The sequence below is a fragment of the Tigriopus californicus genome, chromosome 8 (assembly GCF_007210705.1).
Source record: "Tigriopus californicus strain San Diego chromosome 8, Tcal_SD_v2.1, whole genome shotgun sequence".
Classification (NCBI taxonomy): Eukaryota; Metazoa; Arthropoda; class Copepoda; order Harpacticoida; family Harpacticidae; genus Tigriopus; species Tigriopus californicus.
Window position 1 is genome coordinate 1862039 of NC_081447.1, and position 27991 is coordinate 1890029.

The 27991-nt window shown below is 44.5% G+C and overlaps 6 protein-coding genes across 8 annotated transcripts; 4 read left to right on the plus strand and 2 right to left on the minus strand.

The window, feature by feature from the left end:
- Positions 1-1424: 1424 nt before the first annotated feature.
- LOC131884774 (D-aspartate oxidase-like) lies at positions 1425-4133 on the plus strand (the record flags this gene model as incomplete). Its single annotated transcript, XM_059232651.1, is given in 6 exon segments — positions 1425-1636; positions 1807-2007; positions 2069-2111; positions 2410-2801; positions 3038-3260; positions 3902-4133. Coding segments are annotated over 6 exon segments (1179 nt in total). The 3' UTR covers positions 4040-4133.
- On the minus strand, positions 3305-6044 carry LOC131885741 (charged multivesicular body protein 1a-like). Its single transcript, XM_059233883.1, has 4 exons — positions 5081-6044; positions 4766-5010; positions 4543-4671; positions 3305-4471 (listed from the first exon to the last, which is right to left on the minus strand). The coding sequence occupies exons 1-4, from the start codon at positions 5097-5099 to the stop codon at positions 4253-4255; spliced, it is 612 nt and encodes a 203-aa protein (XP_059089866.1). The 5' UTR covers positions 5100-6044; the 3' UTR covers positions 3305-4252.
- An 845-nt stretch (positions 6045-6889) lies between these two features.
- On the plus strand, positions 6890-11340 carry LOC131885729 (monocarboxylate transporter 14-like). The gene is made up of 2 exons (XM_059233868.1): positions 6890-7301; positions 8164-11340. The coding sequence occupies exon 2, from the start codon at positions 8534-8536 to the stop codon at positions 10988-10990; it is 2457 nt and encodes an 818-aa protein (XP_059089851.1). The 5' UTR covers positions 6890-7301; positions 8164-8533; the 3' UTR covers positions 10991-11340.
- A 179-nt stretch (positions 11341-11519) lies between these two features.
- LOC131885740 (palmitoyltransferase ZDHHC3-A-like) lies at positions 11520-13608 on the plus strand. 2 transcript variants are annotated; one of them, XM_059233881.1, is made up of 6 exons: positions 11520-11678; positions 11758-11953; positions 12031-12219; positions 12281-12502; positions 12568-12780; positions 12864-13608. In XM_059233881.1, exons 2-6 carry the CDS (start codon positions 11759-11761, stop codon positions 13020-13022), a joined length of 978 nt encoding a protein of 325 aa, XP_059089864.1. In that variant the 5' UTR covers positions 11520-11678; position 11758; the 3' UTR covers positions 13023-13608. The 2 variants fall into 2 exon arrangements, with proteins under 2 accessions (XP_059089864.1, XP_059089865.1); XM_059233882.1 differs by lacking the exon at positions 11520-11678 and having other exon boundaries at positions 11785-11976.
- Positions 13535-27622, minus strand: LOC131885731 (DDB1- and CUL4-associated factor 11-like). Of its 2 annotated transcripts, none has more exons than XM_059233870.1 (8): positions 27102-27622; positions 15984-16257; positions 15480-15612; positions 14880-15324; positions 14624-14805; positions 14056-14557; positions 13864-13970; positions 13535-13793 (listed from the first exon to the last, which is right to left on the minus strand). In XM_059233870.1, the coding sequence occupies exons 1-8, from the start codon at positions 27448-27450 to the stop codon at positions 13659-13661; spliced, it is 2127 nt and encodes a 708-aa protein (XP_059089853.1). In that variant the 5' UTR covers positions 27451-27622; the 3' UTR covers positions 13535-13658. The 2 variants fall into 2 exon arrangements, with proteins under 2 accessions (XP_059089853.1, XP_059089854.1); XM_059233871.1 differs by lacking the exon at positions 27102-27622 and adding an exon at positions 16413-16565.
- On the plus strand, positions 20363-25894 carry LOC131885735 (PHAF1 protein CG7083-like). The gene is made up of 6 exons (XM_059233874.1): positions 20363-20854; positions 21364-21574; positions 21644-21803; positions 22003-22536; positions 23154-23236; positions 24624-25894. The coding sequence occupies exons 1-6, from the start codon at positions 20791-20793 to the stop codon at positions 24958-24960; spliced, it is 1389 nt and encodes a 462-aa protein (XP_059089857.1). The 5' UTR covers positions 20363-20790; the 3' UTR covers positions 24961-25894.
- Positions 27623-27991: the final 369 nt, after the last annotated feature.

A 27991-nucleotide genomic window follows, 5' to 3' on the forward strand; every position in this document is an offset into this window, starting at 1 on the left:
AATTTCATGTCAGCGGTTAAAAAGTTACCAAATATCCTTACACGGGGAGTTAAGGTTTTGGTGAAATCTAATTAAGATTTTTGTGTTCATTTCCACCCATTTGGAATCGGCAAAGGAGAACTGAAAGAAACAGGAGAAAGCAAGCAAAGAAGGGGTGAGAGTAATGGAGAATGCCTGGGTTGCTGTTCCACATGGACTGTTGTTTGTAAGGACCTAGGAGTCGTTCGTGGTGGGTGCTATTTGGGAAATGACTTTACATGGAAACTTCCAGCTCAGTTCAAGGTGGTAATGAAGTAGGCGATCAAAGAAGTAGAGGATCCACAAAAGGGTTGGTTGGGTAGGTGGTTGGTAGGTAGGTAGGGAGTCTGGGTTGATGAATGAATGAATAGATAGGTAGGTGGGAGGGATGGTATGGGTCTTGGTAAAATTTAAGGTCGTGTCTTTTCTTTCCAATGTAATGCTGAAGTGCTGCGTGAAGACTGCTAAATCTGGATCATGTTGTCCAGCCAATCGGACCCGTGGGACCAAAATCAGATAACACCAATCCGGAGGTGAACTCGTAGGATCCATCCGTAGTAGTCGCACCACTCTTCGCGGAGCGGACGCGTGCGAGGAACCACTGGGCGATGACACGGATGGGGACGATGTGGGTATGTGGCCTCCAGTGGCCACCACAGCTGCTGGATTATTGGCGTCCCACGTGGATTCCACGTGATGAATCACATCTACGTCCACCTTAAAACCCGCTGGCAAGGGGATCAGATCCGTGATGCTGTCCAGATCGTCGAAGGTTTGTTGAGTGTGACCAGTGCTCGTTGACGTGGAACTCTGGTGGCCATGATGCCGCCCATGGAGATGATGTAGAGCGGCATGATGTTGTGGGGTGGGGACAGCTTGTAATGTGGCTGCGGGTGTTGTTGGGAGTGCTGGTACAGCGAGGGCTCATACCCGCTCGTCGGGCTTAGGACCCCACCTCGGGCACCTTGGCCATTCGGGACAAGTTGTATGCCGTCAGGAAGTCATCTCTTTGAGTGAGCTGGTAGGAGGTAGTCTGTCCCTGGTGGGAGGCGAGTGGCGAGGTCAGCCTTTGCTCGAGCGAAGATGGATAGGTCCGGCGAGCCGTCGCTATAGGGGATTTCTCATCATCGTCCTCGCTATTATTGGCTTCGGAACTCTCTTGAAGAGGATTTTGGTTGTGCTTCCTGGCCGTCCCACCACTTCTGCCACTGCCCTAGCACTGCCTCCCCTCCGTCCTCTGCGCGAACGCCGGTCGCCATTTTTCATCCTCGAGGTTGGGGGCTTGACCTTCTTCCTTGGCTTGTACTTGTAATCCGGATACTCCTTCTGATGGAGCAATCGAAGTCTTTCCGCTTCGTCGATGTACGGCTGACGATCCACCTCACTGAGGAGCTTCCATCGTCGAGGTTGAGTCTTCATTAGATCATTGAGGCATCATGAAGATTGCCATTGTCGGGGGCGGGATCATCGGGATTTCCACAGCCTTGTTTCTCAAGCAGAACTCCAACCATGATGTAACTATTGTCACGGAGAAAACCACCCCAAATACCACGGCTGATGGAGCTGCGGGCATTTGGGGGCCATATCTCCTGGACGAAACCCCCGTGCCCGATCAGCGGTGAGTGACATGTCAGTGGATATTGGTTTTCTTGAATAAGATCGAACTGGTATGAGAGCTTTCATAAGGTTGGAATGGTATTTCCACTATACCAATTCAGAGCGAATTGGGCCTTCTGTCGGGAAAGGGGTGGAACTGTAAGACAATGAAATGGATCAAATTTGTTCCAGTCGATGGGCGAAAGAGACGCACGACTTGATCGAGAAATATTGGACATCGGCCGAGGGAGGTTTAATGGGAATCTCTTTGGTATCCTCCACTCGACTGAATATGGAACAAATCCCTCCCATGTGGCACGATATCGTCTACGGATTCCGAAAGATGGACCAATCCGAAGTCAAGGCCATCGGGCGAGTCAATGGGGAACACAAGTGAGACCCTGGCCAACATCCGTCTTTTTTCAGTGTTTACGTGATTTTATCATCTTCTTAGCGCTAGCGGCAAACGTCGTGTCATGGGCCGTTTGGGCGTTAGAGTTAGGGCTGCTCTTTTTCTGTTGTTTTTGGCCAGCCAAATGCTATGGTTTTGAATCAAAACAAAAGTACCTAGGTGCACATTTCAATCAAAAAATATCAATCACTTGGCTGAACACTGTTTGTGCTTCAAGCAACTTAGATTGCCCTTATCGATGAAACTGGTTACTGAGTTCTGCAGCTCGAGATAGTACGAGACTGAAACGATCGGATCACTTAATTTGCACCTCTAAACTTGAAATGAAGAGATCTGGCTGGCAGGCAAATAATTGATGTTTATTGAATGAAGTGTGTGCTTAGGTGTCTATGTTTAAGTTCAAAATTCAGGCCTCGGAAGTACAAAAAAGCAAAAAAAAAGGCAACAAACGGCTCATCCGGCCCCAGGACACGCTTTTTGCCGGTGGAGGTAAACCACCTAAAGCTTCAGTCATTTTTTTTCATCTTTTTCCGTTCTTCTTGAGGGAGTTCAAGCAACGAGGTGGGAAAGTCATTCTGGGCGTGAAAGTCTCGGATTTGACTAAAGTGGGCCAAAACTATGATTTGGTGATCAATTGCACCGGGGTCTGGGCGGGAGAGGTGGCCAAGGACGCTAAAGTGGCCCCAGTTCGAGGTCAAGTGATGAGGGTTCGAGCCCCCTGGATCTATCGAGTCATTCTGGACGACAGAGATGATGGGAATTATATCATTACAAAGTATGTTCTAAATTCCGGGTTACTCAATCATGTTTTCAAAGCGCATTTGAAAGGGACCATTCATCAGATTTTGAATAGTCAATTTTTGAAAACGTTCAAACAGTAATCACAGAAATTGCCTTTTCTGCGATGATGTGATTGAATGCAAACATAAAAAGGCCGTGTACGTTAATACTTGGGCCTCGGTCGAGCTTCTTGTCCTTATTCTGACGGATATTTTCGTTCTTATTTCAAAGCCAAGATAGCGTGGTTTTGGGTGGAACGCACCAATATGGAGACTGGAACACGAGACCTTGTGAGAAGGACAGTCAGTTCATCACCAGTGGATGTCAAACCATGTTTCCATCACTTTTGGCCGGCGCAGAGAAGATCAAGGACTGGGTCGGACTTCGACCAGGACGATCTTCAGTTCGATTGGAACGAGAAGCCTTGACCGCGAGCAACGGTCGGAAAGTGGAGGTGATCTTTTCAGCTTGGGTTCAAATTAGTAGAGTTTTCTTTCCATTTCACCGAATTGTTTTGCCTTGACTTGAACCGATCGTCTTTTTAAAAAAATGCTCCAAAAGTTGATAGCCTTAAAAAAGAGTCTCAAGGCTGCAATGGGAAAAATTACTCTGCCAATCAATTTACATAATCGTTGCATTTCTGAAAAAGTTTTAGTATCTTACGGTCGATGAAGTCTCAAGCAATCATATACAGATAATGTTGATAAGGGCAGGATAACTTGAACATGTGTCATTTGGAATTGTAGCTTTTAGATTTCAAGATAACAATTCTGTCAATAGAAAGATATCAATTAACAAGTTTTAACTTTAAACTTTCCTGGCGCAGTTCATTATAGAAACACAGTATTAACAGTCTTCAGGAAAGCAGGCAATCATTGATGTAAAAAGTCCGAAAAAAGACTGCCCTATTCATTCTCGCACATTTTTGAGATATTTCCTTTCAAAATAAAAAATTGCGTTGAAACGTTTGTTCCCTCTGAACATAATAAGCGGAAACAAATATACTCTTTGATGAAAGATGATCACGACGGGCTGTAAACTCACGGAAGAGACTTTAAAGTTCTCGAATATACTAATCTAGTAATTATTTTCCAGGTCATCCATAACTACGGCCATGGTGGAAGTGGGATCACAATTTTCTGGGGTTGTGCCAAGGACACGTTCAAGTTAGTTCAAGAAGTGGAAATGGAACAGGGACACGACCGAATGAGATTTATCACTTCGAGGTTGTAAGTGAAAGCTGGTGACTCAATATAAGAATATCGAGGGCAAGACTGTCATTGGATCCGTGGCATCACCAAAGCATGAATAAAAATGATGCCATTTCTGTCCTGTTTTGTCCATAGATTCACAGTTGAATAGAACAAAAAATACTTTCAAAATCTTTAGGTCACGATGATGGGAACGGAAAGGTATAACGTAAGTCACATGTTTAAGCTTGCAATGTTAGTTTCGTAATGCGGCCAAGCGTCGACTCAGAGGATCTTCTGACACAGACGAGGTAGAGGCGGTGGCCGTGGCCTCGCCAATGGAACTATTAGGCACCGAAGCCAGCTGAGCCGACACTTCCAATCCGGATTCCTCGGCCACTTGTTTAATCAGGTCATCCACTTGACTAATAGGCGTGGAAGAGGTCGTAGCAGCTCCCATGGACGATTCCATGACCTGAAAACCAAGCCATTTGAGAAGTTGATAGTCGGTAGGGTTTGGTACCTTGGAACACAACTCTATGTTACCGAAGTTCTAACGTCCAAATCTTCGAATTGACCTTCAAATTTGTCCATAACGGCCGATATCTTCTGTAACTCCATGGAGTTAATGGCCTTATCCAAAGACTTGACCACCACTTCCATGTTCTTGGCCATCTAGATCAAACATCAAAAATAACATTACTCCAACGGTTTCAACTTACGGTTCAACTCAAGCTTGTAAAAAATATAACATAAAAAGATTAGTTACAGCTTTCATGGTGGCCGCTGATTGAACTCGAGAATGGACGGCGTCGATTTTCCCGGCCATTCGGAGATAGTTGAGACTCTCGTTCTTTTTCCGGATGGCGTTTTCCGCATAGATTCGAGCTCCCTCCACATTGCCTTTGCTTAGGGCGTCTTTCACCTTCTTTTCTTGCGCCCTTTGGTCCTTCTCAGCCTTTTTGGAGAGCCGTTCCAATTGCTTACCACTGAACTTCAGTTGGAACAACATATCTTTTGTAATGAACGAATATCATCGAGACCTTTCTGTCATAGTAGGGAGCATGTTTGGGTGCTCACTTACCCATCATTTTGTTGTCCATGGTGAAAAAGAACAGCGATCTCAAGTGATTGGAACGAGATGAAATTTTCAATCTTTAACTTGGTATTAAGAAGGTATGAGTCACTGAGATAAGGTTGTTGAATACTGACTTGCCAGACAGACAGACAGACAGACTAGTGCGGGAGAGATTGTTTTTAGGCAACATCGCGGATTCTGAAACATGGGCTCTCTCAACCTCGATTGTCGGATTATGGAATGAGTTCGGCCTGGTTCGGCCATAGATCATTACAGTTAGGTTTATTTTTATAGTTTGATTGAAGTACAGAATTTCAACCGATTTAAGTTTGATGAAATCTTGTTTTTCAAATGATAACAAAGCATTTTTTGCTTGAAACAATATGATTCGATTAAAAGAAGCCAAGGCCTCCAATTAAATCCATTGTAGGGACAATGTGAAGTTCTTAATATTAGGCAGTCATTCAGTTTACAATACGTAAGAAATCCGAGGATATTGCTATAATTCACATACTGGAGGGAACAACATGACGTAAAAAGGGTTCCAATTGTAATTGATTCTGAATCTGCTACTAAAATGTTATATCGAAGAAACCTTTTGATCAAATTATTGACTTGAACGTCCATAAAAACCATAATCACGATTTTTATTCAGTTTGAATTTTTTGCCCCTTTTCTTTGACACAGATTGCTTGCTTGGCTTTGCTTGTCCGCGTTTTCAAACCGATGGTAGTTTTTGCTTAGGTTTAGTTTTCATTTTGTGTAGTGATGAATCAAATCAAATTTCAAACTCAAGGTTGCCAGAAAACGTTAAAGCGAAAGTACCCGCAAATATATTCGCTAGTGATGGGATCAAATAAATTTTCAAAATCAGGAGTGCTAAAAGCTAGGAACGTACAAGCACCAGCCGTTTCCAACGTAACGTAAATGGTTAGGTTTGACCAAAATGCAACCCTGGTTTGAAAGGAGAAATATCAGGGTTACTTTTTGTGACTAACTAGCGGGTTTCCAATATTCATCTAGTGTTGTCACATGCCACTAAAAATGAAAATTGGTAGCCCTAGTGGAACCTCCCGTGATTATCTATTTGATTCCATCAATACCATTTTTTTTTGGTTTGGTTTTTCAGGGCTTTTCTAACCGCTACAGGGAAAATAATCCCCAGTACTATTAAAATGAAAGGATATAATTCGTCTATCTTTTACTTTCAATATTTATATGATATTTGGTCTCCCAACAAATTTGGGTCGGCGGATCGAGCTAGTCCTTAAATGTAGGGTCGATCTGGAATGCTATCTAAAAAATTGTCCAAGTCTGACTTGAAAGATGCTACCGATGCTTCGATAAGCCGCGAAAATTGAAATGAAAGACAAATTAAATAAATATATGCATGCTCCAGGTTGGCTGGGCATGTTTTGCCCCATAGAATGACGTCAGTTACTTGTTTTCTCTTCCCTTCTCAAGAATTGGTTTGTCAGTCTTAAACCGAGCTTAACCTAAAATCACAATAAACACCATTAAATTTGGTTCCTAAGAGCCACAAAAACTTCAAGACTTGGGTAACGACTAATCTGTGGGAAATAACGTTGTCAGTAGACTGCAAAAACAAAATGAACGGGTTGGATAACCAAAGCCTCAACAAGGAGGAGAAAGCGTCAACAATCTTGACAGTACGGAAAATTACGATGGCTCTCTCTCTTTCCCGCTGTCTTGTTACACTCCCATTCTTGTATGAAAAGGATGGTAATTCATTTGTCTTCCATCACATGCGTTTTAATCATCTACCAAACACACTTATCCACTTTCAAAAGTCCACGATCTCAATCTTGGCTCACCAATCTGTAGTAGGAAATCAGCTGGCTTCGTATTGTTGCCAAGGCTCAGCTTGTCCTTGAATTGGCCTTTGGTGGCCGGGCTTTCTTTTCTTGCCCCTTGTTTGACAGTGCTGAATGGCAGCCTTGTCCACCCACCCTGGCCCGGCCTTTCAGCTTGGTACCCCTGCTAGTTTTTGACTTTGCCGTCTGTATTCAGAGTTGACGGGTGAATCCAGGGAAGCTGTTCAGTATCCCCCTCTCACACACATGCACACACGCACAAAGACCGTGAAGCGGGTAGCAGTCGGTCGGTCAGTCAGTCAGTCAGCTCTGTAGCCAAAGTTGATCCTCAGTTGTCAAATCATCCATTTTCTGAATTCGCATCGTGCCAGACATCTACGGACCTCATATCGGTAAATAACTTGTTTTAGAAGATAATTACGGAGGGGGTAGTGAGTTAGCACATAATCCGTTTTAGTCATGTTCAATCAGGTGAAGTGTTGTGCACAATTTGGGTCAATTCATTTTTCATTTTGGTTAAGGGCCCGCACATGGCATGAGGCTTAATTAACCCTCGGCACATGTGTTGTCGTTACGTAGCCCTCAAGTTTTTTATGTGGGTCAAAAGAAACTAAAATGGAACGACAGACAAAAGTTAAGAAGGTCACAATTATCTTGTGTCGATGATTTGGATTATGAATTGCCACTTTTAGCCACTTTTGTTGTCTCATCAATTCATGGAGCCGGAGAATATTGTTACATTGCATTGAGGTTGCCATGTCTTACTGGTCATGTCCCTCCCCCCCCCCCCCCCCAACAAAAAAAGAAAGCATGAACTCAAGTTCAAAGTGTCAAAGTGCTAGACAAGCAATATTCCCTATCCACCGACACCAACGTACGTGCCATTTTGCCTAAGAATGTCTTTCCAACAGTTCTCATTCAAGAAGAGTACTTCTTCGCAATGCAGACTCACACACTTGGATTAGATTTGTAGTGGCACGGTGATTTATCTGTGTAGCATACCCCAAGATTCGTTCTTGTTGCGGTGACTCGGGTTTAACCTCTGAACGAGTAGTCAGTAGTGCGAGATCTGCATTCACTCCGGACAGAGTCGTTACTTGTAAGCTCGATGAAGATGTTTGATTCGATCCTCGAGGGGATCAAGATATATCATCTGTTATGATTATGCAACCAACCCACCTTATCTGAGATTGGCCAGGTCACCAAGGACTGACTCCGTTTAACCACACTCTTACTCATGTTCTTCTTCTGCAGAGTGCTCGTTCATGATCGGAATGTTCTTGTTCGAATACCCACCTTGTCAGCCACGACGTTAACACTTCCAGCCTGATTCGAACAATGTCGATTAGCTTGAGTGAAAACGTCCCACGGGCCCTGATCCAACTTGCTTGTCCCTCTTGGTCCCTGTGCCTTTCGACGAGTACAAATGACGTTCGAGCGTGGATTTCGCCGTTCGATCCCCCGGAGAAACGGGCTCAAAACCTGTCCGAATCCGTTAATTCGTTGTCAGAGAGTGAGAAAGACGCGATACTCGGCGTGGTTGTCAAATCAGAGACGAAGAAAGAAAAAGCACCACCGTGCCGTAATGAGAACCGTGCAAGTGACTGTGTCGTCAAGTTAAACCATGACTGAAGAAGCCGAGCCGTCAAGTGGCGAAACAGACGCCCTTATGAGTGATAGTGCGAAGTTGCGCCCTCAAATTAAAGTCCCTAAACCCAGAGACAACCATAGTGTGTCTGATTATGAAAGCCCCGTAGTATCTCCCACTAGTCTAGGACAACGTGTCCAATTCGCTGACTCGACCAAAAGAGCCTCTCAAGATGAACAGCGACCCTACTTCAAGGAACAATCAATGGAATATCCTTGTCGACCTGGATCGATCTCCAACTCGCCTCAAAAATTGGCTCCACCCAATAGTCCCAAGAGGAATTTGAGCCAAAAGCGGAACCGAAGGCGAACCTTATCTGATGCCAGTTACTTCTCGGCCGCAGATTCCCCGTCCCTCTCGAGGTCTTCGTCTCTATCGTCGGCCTCATATACATTTGTGGCGCCCGATGGAGGCTGGGGTTGGGTGATCGTGATGGCCTCGTTTCTAGTCAACATGATCGCCGACGGTATCACCTTCAGTTTCGGTGTGATCTTTGTTGAGCTCCAAAGCGAGTTTCAAGAGAGCAAGGCCTTGACAGCGGGCGTGGTCAGTTTGTTCCACTCCGTTCCACTGCTTTCGGGGCCAATTGCCAGTGCTCTAACTGATCGTTATGGATGCCGGAAGATGACTATTCTTGGATCAATTATGGCCACAGTGGGTTTTCTTCTTTCCACCTTGGTCCATAGATTGGAAATGCTTTACCTAACCTTTGGTCTCCTGGCTGGATTTGGTTTGAGCCTTTGCTACGTGTCGGCCATCGTTATTGTGGCCTTTTATTTCGATCGCAAACGATCATTAGCCACGGGCATTTCGGTATGTGGGACTGGTGTTGGAACCTTCCTCTTCGCACCGTTTTCCCAATACTTGATTAGTGAATTTGGTGGATGGAGAGGAGCCACGGTTATTTTGGCAGGAATTCTACTCAACATGACCGTTTGCGGGATGCTCTTTAAAGACCTTGAATGGACCATTCGAGCGCGGAAGTTGAGAAAGCGAAATCGAACAAAAGGTTCGCAAAGTTCAATGTCCTCACAAGCCACTCTGCCCATGCCTTCGTTGGATGAATTGAAGACGCTCTTACAACACGGTGATGTCAATGAGCTGTTCTCAGAACAAGAACTCCAACAATGCCCGCGATTATGGTCTTCCCTGATAGATATTCCGACCTTCATCAATAACAAGGAAAAGTTGCCCAATGAGGTCGTTACTGCTTTGAGTAAAAATCAAAAGGCTTACGAGTTGATTGCTCAAAATTATCCAGAGATCTTGGCCTCCGGCTTGCTCAACGATTCTGACGACGAAGATATAGATGTGTTTAAAGGCCGAGATCGGCAGTTGAGCGTTCCCAGCGACGAGCCTACCGGAGCCAAGCTGAAACGAAAGGTCAGTAGTCTCTTCAAAAAAAACCCGAATAGATCTATTCTGAAGCGACCACAGACGTACGAACCCGCCCAGGATCTGCCCAATGAGTCGTTTGTTATCACGATGCCCAACCAAGAAGCAGCGATTCACCATCAGAGAACCCTTAACCATCTCCGCATCCGTCGGCAAAGTCTCACGCACCGAGGAGCGATGCTCCACATTAACAAATATCGACTACGAGCCTCTAGTTGTCCTGACATCTACCGAAACTCTATGACCAGTATTGCCCAAGGAGAGGAGGAGGAGGCCATGGTCGTCCAGTTTGCTAAAGGTCTCAAGAACTTTTTGCTCGAATGTTGCCAATGGAACTTTTTCAACCCGCAGTTCGTGGTATTTTGCCTGTCGAACTTCATCCTGTACGCATGGTATGATGTCATGTACGTCTACTTGGTGGATTATGCCGAGCAGGACCTTGGATTCGGTTCAAGTGCCACATTCCTCATCTCCATCATCGGCATCTTCAACACCGTGGGCGAGCTCATCATTGGTTGGATGGGTGACCAGCCTTGGATTGGCAAGAATCTAGTCTACGCCATATGCATGATAGCATGTGCCTTTGCCACGGCTGTAGTACCATTCCTAACCCAGTACAGCTTCCTAGCGATCATGGCTGGTCTCTATGGTTTAGCCATATCAGCCAACTACTCCCTCACTTCGCCCATTCTGGTCGATTTGGTCTCTCTGGAGCAATTCTCGACAGCCTATGGATTTCTACTCTTGATCCAGGGCCTGTCAAATCTAGTTGGCCCACCTTTTGCTGGCTACCTCTATGATGTCACCTTAAACTGGATTTGGACGTTTGGTTTGGCTGGACTTTTCATTGGGATCTCGGGCCTCTTGCTCTTGATCATCCCGTCTTTGAAGAAATACCGCAAAATCAAGCGTAAGCGAACGCTCTCGGGTCAACGAGACCCATTACCCAGTCATCCACATTCAATCTTGGAAAGTACGGTCACTCTACATCCCACACCTGTTCACCCCGTAGACATAATCAACGGGACTCAGGTGTAAGCCCAACCACCAAGCCATATCTTTCTCTCCATCGACACAGAGAGGTCGGCTTCAAGCTTGTTCCATTCCTTTGTATGAATGCGTGTGTCCACCAAGTGCCAGCCAGGTCCGCTGTAATAATCATTTTCCATGTGATATTCCACGGGGATTCCCTCAATCGGTGTGGGGGCGACAAAATCGTCCACGGAACTGACAAGAGACCCCAACCGACATCCATTTACATTTCTTCGCTGAGAAAACCAATGATAGAACAATTGCCCCTTGTACATGTATCGCGATCCCTTCTATTTTCTAAATCCATTCCACTGAATCCACATACTTCCTCCCAAGAATAAAAGGATTTAATGATATTTCCCGATTTGTGTCACTTACTGGTATTGTCCGTCATTCGCAATCTTGCCGCCCGTTTTTTTGTGACTCTCTCCTAGTTGGATACATACAGGCGGCAAGGCTTCTCTATCGGCAGATTTGGCCAGTCCAAAGGGCTGTAACAACCTTCCCTGCCTCCTGCCACCGTCATGCTCTTCATTCACATACATGGTGGACATGGACGGCGGCCTGTCCGCTGTCGAGCAAAGAAGTGTTGGCTTGAAGTAAAGCAGGGAAGTGATTTCCCACAGACCACTTACAGGCTGTTAAACAGCATTATTATGTTATAGGCGTGCATACCAAGTGACTCTGAGATCAAGTGAGAGGAACCCATAACCTACTTCCTCTATAGTTGCTCAAGAAATTGACGGGCATTATTCTTTTATGGCTTCTCTTAGGATGTCGGCACGCAAAACGGATGGATATACGCCCTTGGACATGACCGATGACCCTCAGATAAATGGACATCATCGGTCAAGTGGCAATGGCCAAACGACCTTCTTGGTCCCGCCTCCGGAGCATCAGATCACGCCCGTCAGTGGACTGGTGGACCCCCACAACAGATGTTGCTCCAATCGATTTTGGTGTATCAAAGTGAGGCGACAAGTGCTTACAAGGTACCGTATTATACACCACAATGCATTTTATGTTCTATTACTTTCTTCATCCAGGATTGTTGTGGTATGGTGTGTGCCTTCTTTACTTGGTTGCTCATCTTCTACGCTGAGTTTGTGGTGGTCAAAGTCATTCTCTTACCGGATTTGCTGAATTCGGTGTATGCCGTGGTCAATTTAGCCATATTCCAAGCCTTGGCCACTTTGGCTGTGGCTTCGCATATCAGAACCATGCTCAGTGATCCCGTAAGTGAGATGTCGCTCAATGGGACCATGGAATTGTTTTATCAGTTTGGATCGATTTTAGGGGGCGGTGCCTCGAGGGAATGCGACCAAAGAGAATATCCAAAAAATGGGCTATCGCGAGGGCCAAGTGATCTTCAAGTGTCCTAAGTGTTGTAGTATCAAGCCTGACCGAGCTCATCACTGCTCGGTTTGTCAGCGATGCGTCCGAAAGATGGACCATCATTGTCCGTGGGTGAACAATTGTGTGGGCGAAGGAAACCAAAAGTTTTTTGTCCTCTTCACGGTAAGTTCCTAGAACAATCGGCGTGCTCTTTAACACCGTGTCTACCACATCCCTTATTCTTGCAGCTTTATATAGCGCTCATGTCAATTCACGCCCTCTTCCTGGCTTTGAGTCATTTTGTGTCTTGTCTGAGTACCGATTGGCATGGTTGTCCCACTTACAGTCCCCCGGCCACCATCGTATTCCTCCTGTTCCTGATTTTTGAGGGGCTTCTTTTCTCATTATTCACGTCCATCATGTTTGGCACTCAAGTGTCGGCCATTTGGTACGATGAGACGGTAAGTTTGGCTAGCAGTTCTCAAGCATTAAATGGACCAGAATGGGCATGCGTTGTTATCTATTGGACTCTTATATTTCTCAGGCAATCGAGTCCCTCAAGAAAGAAGAGGCCCGCTGGGTTCGGCAATTCCGGTGGAAGAGCATTCAATCAGTTTTTGGGCGCTTCTCCGTCCATTGGTTCTCTCCGTTTTCTCATGTATCACCCCACGGGAAACTTCACAGCGATTTACTCATGGTTTGATACGATCATTTGTGGACATTCAAACTACCCTCCAAAATCAGTAATGATCGGCCACTTACCAAGCCCCATCCCCCAACAAATAGCTCATGTGATAAATATATATATATATTGAAGTTCTGTCAAGAAATTGCGAAGAATCTGGGCTAGAAAAAATACACCGTCGGTTACTTTATCTAAAAATAAAGTAATCGATTTAATGTATGAAATTACTGTCCCCCAGATTCTTCAAGCCTTTAATCTGCACCAGTTTAAAAACAATTCTATTAGCCTTAATTGAATGACTTTGATACTCGTTCTGCAATATCTTTTATAGACCTTTTTCCAATCTTACGTTTTGAATAATTGATTTGCCCTCTGGAATGTGTTTGACCATTATTACTGGGGATGTCGTCACTCCTGCCTTGAAGCGTTTAGACGAGGTCTACAAATAACACACTTCAAAGGCCAGTTTTGCAATCTTACCTCGACCAAAATGAATTCACAAAGCGGATTAGAATAAATCAACTTTCACCTCATCATATTCTTTCTATATTAACGATGTTCTACCCTAAATATCACCTTCAGAAGAAAAGAGTTCAAACAATTACACATTTCACTTTGTTTTTGGGGGCGCCGACGTGTGTAAAAAAAAGTGTTTCAATCGTCTATAGGGTGAATGGTCACTATTCGGGATCGTCGTTGCTTCGATTTGTGACATATTGAGTTATCCTTCTCGGGCATCTCTTGGTGTTGGTGGGGAGCGTGAGTCCATCGGAATAGCGATTTGTCCCACTGACATAAGAAGGAAAACATATCCAAAATTAGTCTTTCTAATCTGAATACAGTTCACTGGTGAGCTTACCGAGGAGCTGACCAATTCTGGATTAGTCGGATGCCATGAAACATCCCGAGTGCATGACTTGTGACCTTTCAGTTCCCTCACAACTTGGCCCGTCAGTGCGTCATATACTACAATACAGAAAACAGCCAAAGGTTCAGTGTTCATCCGAAAAGGGTAGCCTAGTCACGCTCTAGCAATTGAATTGGCACTCACTAACAACCGCCCCTGTGGCGCATCCGGTGTAAATGTATCTCTGTCCTGTGGTGTGCACAGGCGAGAACCGACAACGAATGAGGGTCTGGAGGACAGTATGACCTCGGTAGGTCATCACCGAGGTGTCATCGGGCACACATTTGATAAGATTTCCCCGCACAAGGTGTCGGGGCACCCGTTGCCATCGGTAATCCCAACTCTGGTTTTTGACTGCTCGTTGTGTGTCGACGACCGCTGATTGGGGACTGAATTGCCGAAGGTCCCAAAGTTTGATCGTCTGGTCCTTGGAGTTTGTGATGATATGCCGCCCGTCGCCTTTGGCATCGATGTACGTGATCCCATCCACATGACCCGCCAGAACCCCCACGGGCTTGGGTTGAGATTCACGGAGGGATCGACGATCCCAGATCTTGCACATTCCGTCGTCCCCACCACTCGCCAGGATATGGGTGGTGCTATCAGCAAAGGCCACCGCATTCACATCCTCGTCATGGCCATTGATCTAAAAGGCGAAATGTTGGTCATGGTCTACCCATAGCAGAGGTTGACCCGTAGCTCGCTCGCTTACTTTCAAGGATTGCCGTTGAGCCTCCCGGTCGTAGAGATAGAGGAATCCCTCATTGGACCCGCCCAGGATGTCCCGCCCATCTTGACTGAATCGGATTGAGAATAAGCAGAACCTACCGTCATCGGGCGACAATGGAAGCGCTTGTTGAGGCCCATCCTCTTGGGTAATATCCACCTGGTGAACTAGAACAACCAACCCACGTCATGTTGATTGGGGATATTGCCAGGTGGCATGACTAGACCCGAGCAAACCTTACCATAATCACACCATGAGCTGTAGATGAGATGCCGGCCATCTGGCGACAAGGCCGTGTCAAGCACACTCCATCCAACGTTTCGGGCCCTGATCAATCTATAGGGAACGAAATCGCGTCCTTGCGTGTTGTAGATTCGAATCATCTGGTCTTGACAAGCGGACATGAAGAGTTGGCCGTCGGTGGAGTAGGTACCGCAAAACACTTTTTGGTCGTATTTATCCAGGATTTGGCAGCGGTCGGGGAGAAAGGCGGACAAAATGTGACACCGCTGACCGTGCGTGAAGTGCTGATGGCGACCTTGCCAGCGAAAGTCGCCGATTTCTCGGCGACCAATCAACCACGGCACTCGTGGTTTGGACGGGGTGGTGTCATACCCCGGCTGACCGAACACGGGCAAGGCCAGGTCACGACGAGTTATGTTACAAAAATCACTTTGCTCCAAATCCTATAAGGAATTTGAGACGCATAAGTTCCAATAATACTGATCCATGTCCCACTATGTGAGGCAGCTGAGTTGTTGTGTCTTTGAAATTCAACTATAAAAGTTCGAATCTCAATGCTAGTGGAGCAGGCCATAAACCAACTGAGGTTCTTCACTACCTGGACCATTTCCGGATTGGGCTTGGTGTGTTTATTCTTCGTCAATGAGCGCTTCATCGGAGGCCAAAAGCAAGTTCCGGAATTGCTACTATCACTATCGTCCGACGTGCTTGATCCGGATCCGCCCCCGGTCCTAAATGGAAGGAAAACAAGAAATAACGCATAAAAAGTAGCCATTCAAAATTGCGGGTGACCTATCAATCGACATGCAGGTCATTAATACTCTATGAGCAAGTTAGATCGGGGCAAAGAGATCTTTTTCAATCAAAAAAAAACAACATATGGTTCAGAAAATTTGTCCGCCAATGGCGATCTGGGAGGTTGGTTGCCAGCTGAACAATGATGATGTTTAGGGCCTAGTAACAGGATAAGGCCCACAAAAATATCATGTATTATGCTAAAATGGTTGGCTCCATTTCCTTGCATATTATCATGCACAAATCAACGAAAGGATTCATTCAGGCTGACCCTCCGGATGTCAAGGTTAGACCCAGTCTCGCTTACCGTCCCACCAAGGCTTCTAAAATTCCTTGCAAAGCGTTGTGCGTGGGTTGATGTGACGAGGCCACCGAGGACGAAGGCGAGGACGACGAAGACGAGGAAGATGAAGAGGCGTGCCGTTGGCGCGAGTGATTGGCCTCGGTGGTGGCCAACCCTCCCGGACTAGCCGAGCCGCCCCGATTGACGGCCGAGTTGGCGGCGTGCTCTAGCACAACGGGCTCAAGGGCGGAGGCCAACAAAGTGCTTTCGTTGCGATCCATAGATAGAAAGATAGGGCCTGAGGAGTGAAGGGAAATCAGAAAATCGGGAAACAAAGCGCCCAATCGGGGTTCAATCCAAGACCACAGGATCCGAAATGATGGCGATCAACTTCATTTGGGTTGGTCCCATGAATGGTATCTGCAATACGACTCGTGTTTCTAATGAAATCACCTCCAATGGGAGCACGGGCAGAGCACGGGTAGAGCACGGGTATGCTTGACACTGTTCAGACAGAGCCAGCGATCAACGATGTGTTTTGTGTAACTTTCAGTACGATCTCTAGGTAACAGTGTCACACTTGACGAACCCAGACGAAAGACGCAGGCTAAAGCCAGTGAAAGTACACAAAAGTAGCTGACTGAGGCCCTATGAGGCCCTATGAGGCTATGATGATGAATGTTAAGGGACCGATTTTTCATCGATGTGTTCGTATGCCGCCAGCAATCTACTTCTTGGTGTATACACTGGTTGCATTTCGACTCTTTCCCATGTTCTGGTCATTCTTATCGTGATATCTCAATCTAGTTCAATTTTAAAAGGTCAGTGTAATTGAGCAAACAAGGAAAGAATCTAATGTCTAGAAGTCGAGGGTTCCATTTTTGATGCCAGTAAGCGACCCATTTTTTTCATTTTTCAAGTGTAGGGCATTGCATTCCCAGAAGCATTCAGGAAGTCCACTAAGAAAAACGGATGCTGTGATATTTTGATCTGGTATCAAAGCAAGATGAGACGTGATAATACGATATCAACATGTGTGGTTTTGGTAAGATCAGAATTATGTTGTCATGTTAAGCTTTGGTTAAATTGATTTTTCGCATATGTGTAATCATAAAGTAATTTTTTTTCATGCATTCATATAAAAATATTCTTGCCTCATTGGATTTTACAATTTTTATCATGGCAATTAATCTTGTACTGCATTTGTTGTACCCTTTCAATATTTTGCCAGTACGCCGTAGAGTGTGATAATCATGATTTCCAGGGCAGCAAACTTATCCTAAGTATATTTTTTTAGTCCAAAATGTAATTTGAACATTTGGTTGCTGGAAAAAATATGAACTATGTCATGCTGGACAAAATAAAATTTAAAACAGTCGGCAATTCGATCAAGCAATTGTCAGGAGTAAAGCGATAACCATACATAAAAAAGATTCGAAAAACACAGGGGTGCTAGAGACAGTAAAATTTGGATTACACGTTTTATGTCCTAAAACAGGCTCATTTGCATAATAACCATATTTCTATGCATATTTCGACTGTCGCTGAGAGGTTGAAAATGCGGTGCAAAAAAACAAGGAAAGCCCCTCTCCCCAGATGCTGTGGGTGAATGTTTTGCCGTCAAAAGTTAACGTTTTAACGAAGGAGATGTGGCTTTTTCATTTTGATTGATTGGTTTTCCTTCCCAACCATTCTTCACAGGTTAGCAGCATCCACAGACAAAGAATCAATTTGACACTGGATCTGATATTACTTATAGGATATATTTGAAAAAGTGATAACCGGCTCCATTTTCCGACAGAGCTCACCCTAGCCCTGAAATATTGGGCTTTTGGCAATTTGCTGGTTTAATTGTAAACACACATGTCCGATGAACTTAGCTACCGGTATAAACAAATATAATGAAATAACTATGCTATGGACTTCTGGTTTTCTCAAATGCTGAATCAAATGCACACTGTTCCAGTTTGAGACATGTTTCGTCTTTGGAATCAATTTCGTAAAATCCAACATCATTTATTCAGTCGCAGAGCACTTGCAAAAATCTAGAAATCTAAATATATGAAGCTTAATCTACGAAAATAGGTATGTAAGAATACAGTTTGACAAAAGATATATAAAAAAAATAGAGTTTTACAAAAAATATCAATCTCCTTCCTGAATGATCATTGCACAAAAGGCAAGTTTTCTCCGAGCCCTTTTTTTTGACAACACTGCCTGGTTGGATTGTGACGTAAATTCAATGCGAAGAGCACGCCAGGTGGAGTCATCACGCAGATAAGAAGGAAAAATTAGAAATGTTCCAATCAAACATTGAAGCTAGTCTGTAACGATATTTTCATTTAGATGCGGTTTCACCAATCGATCAGCCTTCGAGTCCTCACTTATTGGGCTCTCAAATCCAGCCTTCAATGGAGCAGTTTGCATTGGTCACACTGACTAAGAGATAATAGGTTCTAAGTAGCTCCAAATATGGTTCACTATGTTATACATGTTTACACGACCATGTAGGACCGATTGCGTTAGGGTGAATTGGTCCTTTAATGGTGAGGACAATCAATGCTTATTTGTTTTTCGCTCTTATCAATGAATTAAAGGAAGGGCACTCCGGTCGACAAACTGACTGTACTGGAATTCAGACAGAGACAGTCAATCCGTACGTACACAGTACGTATGCTCAAACATACACATCGCCTCAAGTTAGAAACTGGAAAAGAGAGAGAGAGAGCAGTTGATGAGAGCCCCTTTACAGATATCATTTCAAGAAATGGTCTACGACTGAGGAGTTAGAATAGCTCTGATAATCTGCGCCTTATTTAATTTTAAAAAAACGTGATACGGATGGTTTGGCTGCCTTTGTATATAATCGTTTGACAAACCTTACGGCGTAAAAGATGAGCGAACGGAACAGTACAGTCTAGGACATTCGTTTGCGAAGTGACGGGAACATCAACAGCTGACCCCAAATGCGATGTTCTTGCAATGAGTAATACAAATTACGAAGTCCGGTCATAGTTGCACGTAGTTAACTTAATATTACTGAATTTTTTTTTTTGAAGCACATGAGCAAGTATCTCTGAAGCGACCATATATCACAAACAGGTCCTCGTTTGCTAAGCGAGCATGAAGATCAAACATTACCCGTAGAAACCATGCAGGACATGCACAAAAGCAATGTCCTTTCATTGGCGCATCAAAATTAAACCCTCGATTCTCCCTCTTAATGCTATTCAAGTTCCCAAGTGAATTTCCATCCTTTCATCTAAATCTGTATCTACGTCAAGCCGAACCGGATCGACGAGGTCAGACAAAGGCTTCTGTCCTCTACTTCCTCCTTCTCCAGGCCGTGCCTGTCCCCCTTTGGATCATAGCAACCCTCTCCAGCCGTACCGTAATCTTCCTAGATCATACACAATTCCAGCCTTGCCAAAATGCCAACGCCGTTAGAGGCCACATACGAACTTAAAAGTGACCATCATATGAAAAGGACAACCTGGAAGCCATTTTTAGCGCGTGTATGGCTTTGTTAACATATAGTCTGTGCCTAGATATGTGTCTACGCTCAAAAATGAAATGATGACGTAAAATGGATGCGAAGAATAATATATATTTGACTAGGAAATGTTGGAGGCCATCCATTGTTGTGGCGCCATTTCGTACCAAATGCGGCCATTTTTGAAAATTTTGGTTTTCATGGAGATCTTCTAGCAACACTAAAATAAGCTCTGGGTTGTTTTGTGTTTTGGTCTCCCTGGGCCTGGGATTTTGAAGCCAGCTGATCTGACAACACACGCCCGCCTGGTCCCAGGGCGCACACCCAGAGTGACCAGATGATCAGCTCACAAAGAAACCTAAATTTCGGGTTTTTTGGTAGCTTTGACGAATAAATTGACAGAGAAACCAACTGATTAAGGCAACTTATTGCGTTCATGGTATTGTTTTTACTTTTTTTTACATTCGAAAAGAATGAACAAATAGCGGAAAATAAAGCTGTGACTCCAATTTAAGCCTTAAGTCGAATTGAATTGTCTAGAGCACTCCGAGTGCGAATAAAAAATGTTGACCCAAACTTTGTCTTCGCTTTACATCTGAATCAAATTTATCCTTGTGTCAACCGGGAGTCACCATAAGTGCTTACCATTGATTAAAATACATTTCAAAACAATCACAAAAAAAAAAATCCCGATTGTGCTTAATTTTGACCACAACTCCTCCGAACATCCTTGATTTTTTATGCTAAAATACAAAGCATACTCAGCCCACCGAAAATCCTAAATCAGCCTCCAAACCAAGACTTATCAGGTATTACGCTAGATCTCCTTTTTGGGGTCTACATCTGGTCAGCCTGCAGACAAAGAGACCAGTGACTCAAGCGAGCGCTCGCTGGGCAGATCTGAGTCCAGCAGATCTGCTATCCTGTACAGTGCCTCCAGTCAGAGAAAGAGAGACGAGTGTAACAACGAATTGACAGGGAACTAAGTGAACTACCCACCTCCCTACTAACTATTGGGCGAGCACCCAGCGGTGATCCAAATCTACGGCTAGACGCACACCCACCCATTGGTCTTGGGCTAGTTGGAGGGCGTGCCCGATCAGGCCACTCTGCTGAATCCAGCTCTCCAGGCTCTTCTTTTGGGTGGAGGGAGAACGAAGGAAAATGGCGTAATTTGATCGACTAGTTGGATCAATCGATGGCTGCCTGCTCTAGGATTGACTAATTGTTGGGGCCCATTGGACGGTGGACCGCTCAGCACCCGCACCCGCCATTGTCGCCGTGTTTGGGATCTGTGGATCTGCGGATCTGCGGGCGGTGATTGGGATTGCCAGCGTGATGTTAGAGCTCGACGTTTTGCCGGAGCATGGACTCTATAGTGATCAAATTGAATTCATTCTGGGTGAGAGAGAGAGAGAGAGAGAACTACGAAATGCTTGAGATATAAAGATTGATGGACTGATATGGGGACCAACCCGAGCTTGATAGGATTGGGGACAATATGTGTCTTCGTGAGACGACATTAGAATTTGAACCACGAAATTGCACAAAAGTGAATGTACATGATTTACCAGTCAGTGGTTTTTTTCCCCCCAAGTTCTATGTATGTGTTTTATCACATTAACCATTGCCTTGTTTCGACTGTGGAAAAATATGTAAACTTGTCCTTCAAATCACTGCCTTATTACAAAGGGTCGTTGTCATCGAATATCAATAAGTATGCCAATGATAACTCCTCGTTCGCTGCCTGATCTGCCCAGCATCGGCTGACATCAGATAGCACTTGAATGAAAATCATGAGTGACACCTGAGGGCGGGGCTCAATTGAAAATGGATCACCCCGCGTGGCTGATTGGCCCAGACCGGAAAGGACTAGGTCTTGAATCTGATCCGTCCTCTCTCTGTTTCTAGGCATGCACTTCAGCCATGCCGTGGCCTCGATTCAGGCCTTGGTGGGTTGTGTCAAGGGTGTCCAGATCTTGTACAGTGATGTAGATGCCTTGAACGTGGACCTCGTGGTCAACCTGACTCAAGATGGTATTCACCTGGTCTTTGATCCGGTCACCCAACGGCTCAAAGTGATTGAGGTTTACGATCTTGCCTTGCTCAGACTAAAATATGGGTAAGTCCACCTTGATCTTGGATGTGACGGTCGTGATCAAGTTCACATGATCGTTTCGATTGGTTGCAGAGATATTCTATTTAATTGCCCCGAAGTGGCGCCCACCATTGAACAAATCGACCAAACCTTTGGAGCCACGCATCCCGGTGTCTACGACGACGAAAAACAGGCTTTCACCTTGACATTTCGCGGGTTAGCCTTCGAGTTCCCGGCTGACACCAAGTTCCAAGTAAGTTTCAAGTGGATGATCGTGGCCCAACCCAAAGTTAGGTCACTGACACAATGGTTGCTAGCTAGACCTGTTTTGAAGAATGGTGATTCCTCACATCACGGCAGAGCAGTACGTTTCTCTCGCGAAAGTAACCTCGTTTTGCCATTGGGGATAGGTTTGTAAAGTAAACGGTGAATATGTTCTGCATCTGTTACAGCCTACATACGCTGGAATTCGACAAAAGTTGGGTCAACTTCAATTTCCACCTGGCGAGAGCCCTCACGTGTCCAAGATGTCCATTTATTGCGGCAACAGCTTGTCGGAATGCTCTGCCCCTTCGTTGCCCTTGCCACGGTATCCCACCCTTTATCAAGATGGTCTCGAGATCATTCGCCGACAACGTCAAACCCTGGGCATTCGTATTCGTTTGGTTTCCGTGCCCAATCTAGACGAGGGCGATCGAAGTCCCACGGGATCAGCCGGAGGAGGAGGAGGAGGAGGAGGAGGAGGCAGAGGTGCTGTTTCTTCTAGTGTGGAAAATGTGGGTGGTGAGAGAGCGTGTCTGGATTACCCTACCCCGCGAGAGATTTACTTTGGAGATTCGGTGCAAGATGTGATTGCGGCTGTGGGTGCACCCGCTCGGATATTCTATAAAGCCGAAGATAAAATGAAGATCCATTCCCCCAATGCGCACAAGAAGGCGGCCACCCAGAAATCCGACTATTTTTATAATTACTTCACGCTCGGATTTGTAAGTTCAACTATGAACCACTGGAATATAAATGCTGGGGTCAAGAATTGACATCTTGAGAAATCGGTTCATTTCCGAATCAGACTGACCCCAGAGCCCAGGATTTAAAGTGAAAAAGTGAATCTTAGGTCCAAAAGATCGTCTTTACTCGATCTAACATTCACTCCTTCACTGTAAAAAAAAACTGAATTCAGTTCGCTACGACTTTATATTTCAATTTTCAGCTCAATCAAACGACTGAGTATAAAGTCATGCTTTCTCAAACTCATTGCATAAAACGCATGAACTAGCCAATATCTTGTGATAAATAGTATACAAGAAGAAGGCTAGTTGATTCATTATGTGCCTTGTTATATACTTGTACTTCACTTTGAGAGATAATTCCTGTTGATCCAGCCATTCGATTGAGCTGAAAATTTAAATCCAAAGTAATAACGACCTGGGGTTTATCTCATTTGAAAAAACACATGGCGTTGACTCGATTGCAAAACGTCAATTATTGACCCTAGCATTCCCGTCCATATTCCAGGTATTTGCTCGTTCACCCATGTACTACTTTCTTAGTATCCACTCAGAGGCAATAGAAGACCTTAATTCTTATTCAATTCTCATTCAAGGATGTTCTGTTCGATGCCAAGCGGAATGCGGTCAAGAAATTTGTCCTGCACACAAACTACCCAGGACACTACAACTTTAACATGTAAGTTGTTATTTTTAGCCTTTGAATTGATCTTCAAATGAAAGTAGCACTAGTCATCACATTTAATTAAGCTTGACGCTTAGACGCCTCCGAAAATCTAGGAGCGACTTGAATTTGTTTCTATTCCTAGTTAAGAAATAATGCTTAATCCAATCAATGGTGAAGTTTTTACACGAAAATATTTATTTTAGATCCCCAAGGCCCTGCGCATTTTTCTTCAAATAACTGAGATTAAGAGAAGTAGTTGGATTTGGAAAATTATTTGATCATCAATTTTCCACAAACCTTTTCAGCAAAATTTTGGCGATACGAGTTTCATCCCCATCCCACTTATTTAGGTACTATTTAGTGATGAGAGAAATTAACATTGATCATTCACTTGTGCTCAGTACCGATTACCGATTAAGCCTTCATATGAACAGACTGTAAGCTCATAATAGGATGTTTGATAAGTTTTAATAGATCACGAGCCTTCAAGAGTGAGATATTGAACAGGTCTCATCTTTGGAAAATTTAGGTGTAGTCCTCAAAAATAATGGAAAGGGCGATGGGCATATTCAGTTGCAGGTTCAGCCACATCTTGAATATGCTTCTCCCATTTGGGCTCCAATTAGTTCAGCAGGTTTGCAAAAGGTCGAGCAAGTCCAAAGATGTTTCACTTGGAACATCACAGGAATGGAGAGAGCTCTCATATTGGGAGAGACTAAAAAAGTTGGGACTGTACAGTGTTCAGAAGAGATAAGAAAGGTATCTGATACTGTGCTTCTTCAAAAGCATCCATGAGCTTTGTCCCAAACCAAGATTTAGGGTCAATTCTAGTGACCGTAGAGGCTTAGCGTGCGTTTTGAGAGCACCTTCAAGCCTTCGAGAATCCAGGCTAGTTCGAACAATGAAGGCCACATCTCTTCTTTCACGGGCTCCTTCATTGTTTAATTTGCTTCCCTCTGATATTCGTAGGGAATACGTAGGCCTTGTTGATCCGGTAGCATCTTCCAAGTCAGACTTGGACCAATTTTTAGATAGCATTCCAGATCAACCCAACATTCAAGGACTAGCTCGGTCTGCCAAATCAAATTCGTTGGTAGACCAAATATCATATAAAGATTGAAAGGTAATAAATAGACGAATGATAACCTTTCATTTTAATACGTAGTACTGGGGATTACATTCCTTGTAGCGGTTAGAAAAGCCGGTGAAAAACCAAACCAAAAAAATACGCGAAAATAAAGCAAAAAATATTAATTGCTAATTGTTTTCTGAGGTCTTGCAATCTACGATATGATCATTGAAACACAGATAGCATTTTGTGCTCTAAAAGCTCATCCCTAAATCCACCATCAAGCAATGGCTCATCTTACAACACTAACGGCCCTCTGAATTGTTCCAGGTACCATCGTTGCCAATTCGAGTTGCCACTTTATCAGGAGAACTCAAGTTCAGGGACCCAACAATACATCTCAACTACCCCCATCACCGTCACAGCCTTCTCCAAATGGGAGGAAATCTCGGACAAGATGAAGCCGAGCGAGCGACCCGTGGTTCTGAACCGCGCCTCCTCCACCAACACCACCAATCCCTTTGGCTCCACCTTCTGCTACGGCTATCAAGACATCATTTTTGAGGTCATGCCCAACGGACACCTAGCCAGCCTCACTCTGTACGCATTGGATGGAGGTCGACGAGGTCGGAGGTCTTTGGGAGAATTCCAGGGCCTAGAGGCGTGACGGTGGGTCTCTCCCGAGGCTATGGAGGAACTGAAAGCAATCGGGAGATCCATTCTCGTTCCCGTGACCTGAGAACAATGTAGACAGTGTACTGCCTGCTTGATCGAGTGATGTTGATATCCAAGATCTCGTCGGAAAGATGAAGATGAATCAATCAGGCTTCGAAGCCTTAAACAAGCTCTTATAATTAGAGTTTTGCCCTTTGCTTGTCCTGGACCCTTGGGGTTTGTCCCTGCCGATAAAATATCCTCTAGGCGAGAATTGTTCCACAAAGCACTACCTTATCTCCCGATCGCGAATAACATCTTTCTTTCGATCGGTTTCTTTCCTTCTCTGCTTTTCTCTTCACATGTTTACGTATACAATAACTAAGCATGATAGACATTGAGTTGAAAAAATGCTAGTTGCCTCGCGAAGAAGCCCTTTGTTCTGATCCCCTTTCTGCAAATCTACAAATGACACAAATATAATGGGAACTATATCCCTTGCATTGTTTTGGTTCCAATGACACATTCACTTGCTATGTCTTCACATGATAAAAATACATTCTGGAAAAACCTCATAAAAATTTAAAAAACAACCATTAAAAACCTCTATCCTTTTGTCACATCGAGTTGTGCAAAAACAAAAAAGAACCACTCTCATTGTGTAGAGTGGAATTCATAACATGATCTTGTTCAGCATGGGTAACCAACGGAAGGTTGGAATGCTCGTTCATCATTTGAGTGGTGGAGTAGTATTTTACTTGAATCGCTCTTGCATACTTCCCTATGTTTACACCTTCGTTCAGTAACAATAATAATAATGATAATATTGGTTCTTTTGCCAAGAGCATTTGCTTACTTAAATCTGGCAACGTTCCCTAGTTTGCATACTTTTGATCCCACGAAAATCAAATCCGAAATAGCTGTGACATCAACCCATTTTTCATTGCGTTCAAGAAAGAAACACACGAAAAGGACTTGGATTTGTTTGGAATTTTTTTTCACCCTAAGAAGAGTTCCCAAATCTGTTTGACTATTAGCTCAGTGTTATGAACACTTACTTGATTTGTGTGAAACGATGTAAAAGCCAAAAACAGTTGAATAAAATCTCAATAAAAATCATGCTGGCATTAACCCCCTTGGTTAGAATTGTCTCCTGTTTGCCAATTTTCCAAGCGCTACAAACAAACCGGTTCTTTTTGCTAGAGCATCTACATTTAAACCAAAGAATACTATTTTTTGCACCATTTGCAGGGTAAATTAGAATTTCGCTCAATTTTTCGAAGTCTGCCATTTCAAGTAAGAAGGCCTAAAAAGTACTAAACATACATAACAGTCTCCTTTGTGATAGTCCACGAAAAATGAACGAACTGAAGACAGTCGGGAGTTACGTAAGTAAACACAAAGAACATCCATGGTGGTGATTGTCATCATGTCAAGTAGTGTGGCACTTAAGGTTTTGGAACTTTTTTGTGGCTGATTTTCATAACTTAAAAACATATATTTTGACCATAATAACAAACTATATTTCCGACCCTTACGCATTAGTGACTGCCTTGGAACCAGTTGCCGCGCAAATCGTCCAAAACCACTTTAACATGGATCTGGATGCGCCGACAACAAGCTTCAGCGACATCTTGGACCAACTGCAAGCTTATTTCTGATCCCAAAGAAGAAGCATTGCTCTGGATTGGGTATAAGGGAAACAAAACCCCACTGAAATATTTGACCAGTTTCGGTTTGCCCTTCATGACCTTGCCGGCAAAGCTGAGATCTGCCAACACTGCCCCGAATCCCAAGTTGTAACCCAAATCATTATCGGGGTTGCAGATGAGAAATCACGTCAGAACCTGCTCAATGAACCCACCTTTCCGACGCTCAAAGTAGCAACAAATTTGTCAGTTTAATGAAGTGGCAAATCGCGACCAAATAGCGCTAGAAGGATTATCAATCAACAAATTATACACGTGCAAAAGAACAAGGACACACATTGGTCAAAAGATGAGGACAACGACGGGCCACTATGCTCATACTGCGGATACGACAAACACGACCTCAAATCACGCCCAGCCCACAACGCAACCTGTGCACCTGCCACAAAAGTGACATTTTGCAAAAGTATGCTGGTCCAGAGGCAGCAAGGACAACGTTAATTACCTGGAATCCTCAGTTGCTCCAAAGTGGGCGCCCCCAAGGAAGGAAGGGAGGATCTCGTCAGTATTCTGTTGAGTTGTAAGTGCTCAGGGGACACATTTTGCTCATTGCAAACACTACCAATACACTTCTGGGACCCTTCTACTTGTGAGTATCTTGGGATAATCCGCAAAGTCCTCCCAGATACTGGGGTGGGGGCGAACTTGATGAGCTTGATGGATTTCGAAAAGCTCGGACGTAGGGCATCTGATCTTAGGCCAACCAACAACTTCCTCGTTGCTGCCAACAACCTCAAAATTGAAACATTGGGGCAAGCACACTTCATCATCAGCCACGGGAAGTCACACCACATGGCAACATTCCTCGTATCCAATCAGTTTGCCAGCACACTCATTAACCTTAGTAGTTGCCGGACTCTTGGCCTTGTCCAAAGGCATTTCCCCAAACCAATGGTAGGCAGTATCCCCCCAGGGGAGGGTGATTGGGAGGAAATTGAAAAGGTGAGGCTGGATCTCCTGGACGAATGTGCCTGGGTCTTTAATCACGGGAAAAGGCTGAAACCCAATCGCGCACTGAAGCATCGGACTTTCGGACGCCGCAGACCACGCAACCTCAACCTCATACGGTATGCTCAGGAGCATACCCGATACGTCACAAACCAAGAAAATAAGTACTGTGGCTGCGCGGACTCTTACCATTTGGCCAAAACCACAAGAGTTGACCAGAAGACCCTCGGTTCCCAGACCACTCCCGATCTCGGGGTTAGTACTCATTAATTCTACTGTTTGTATCCATCATACCTATAATTATGTAAAATATATTGTCCAGGTTCCTGCCCATAATTTCTGAAACGCGTTTTCTCACGCACCCCATGCCCACCTAGAGCTTGTTGA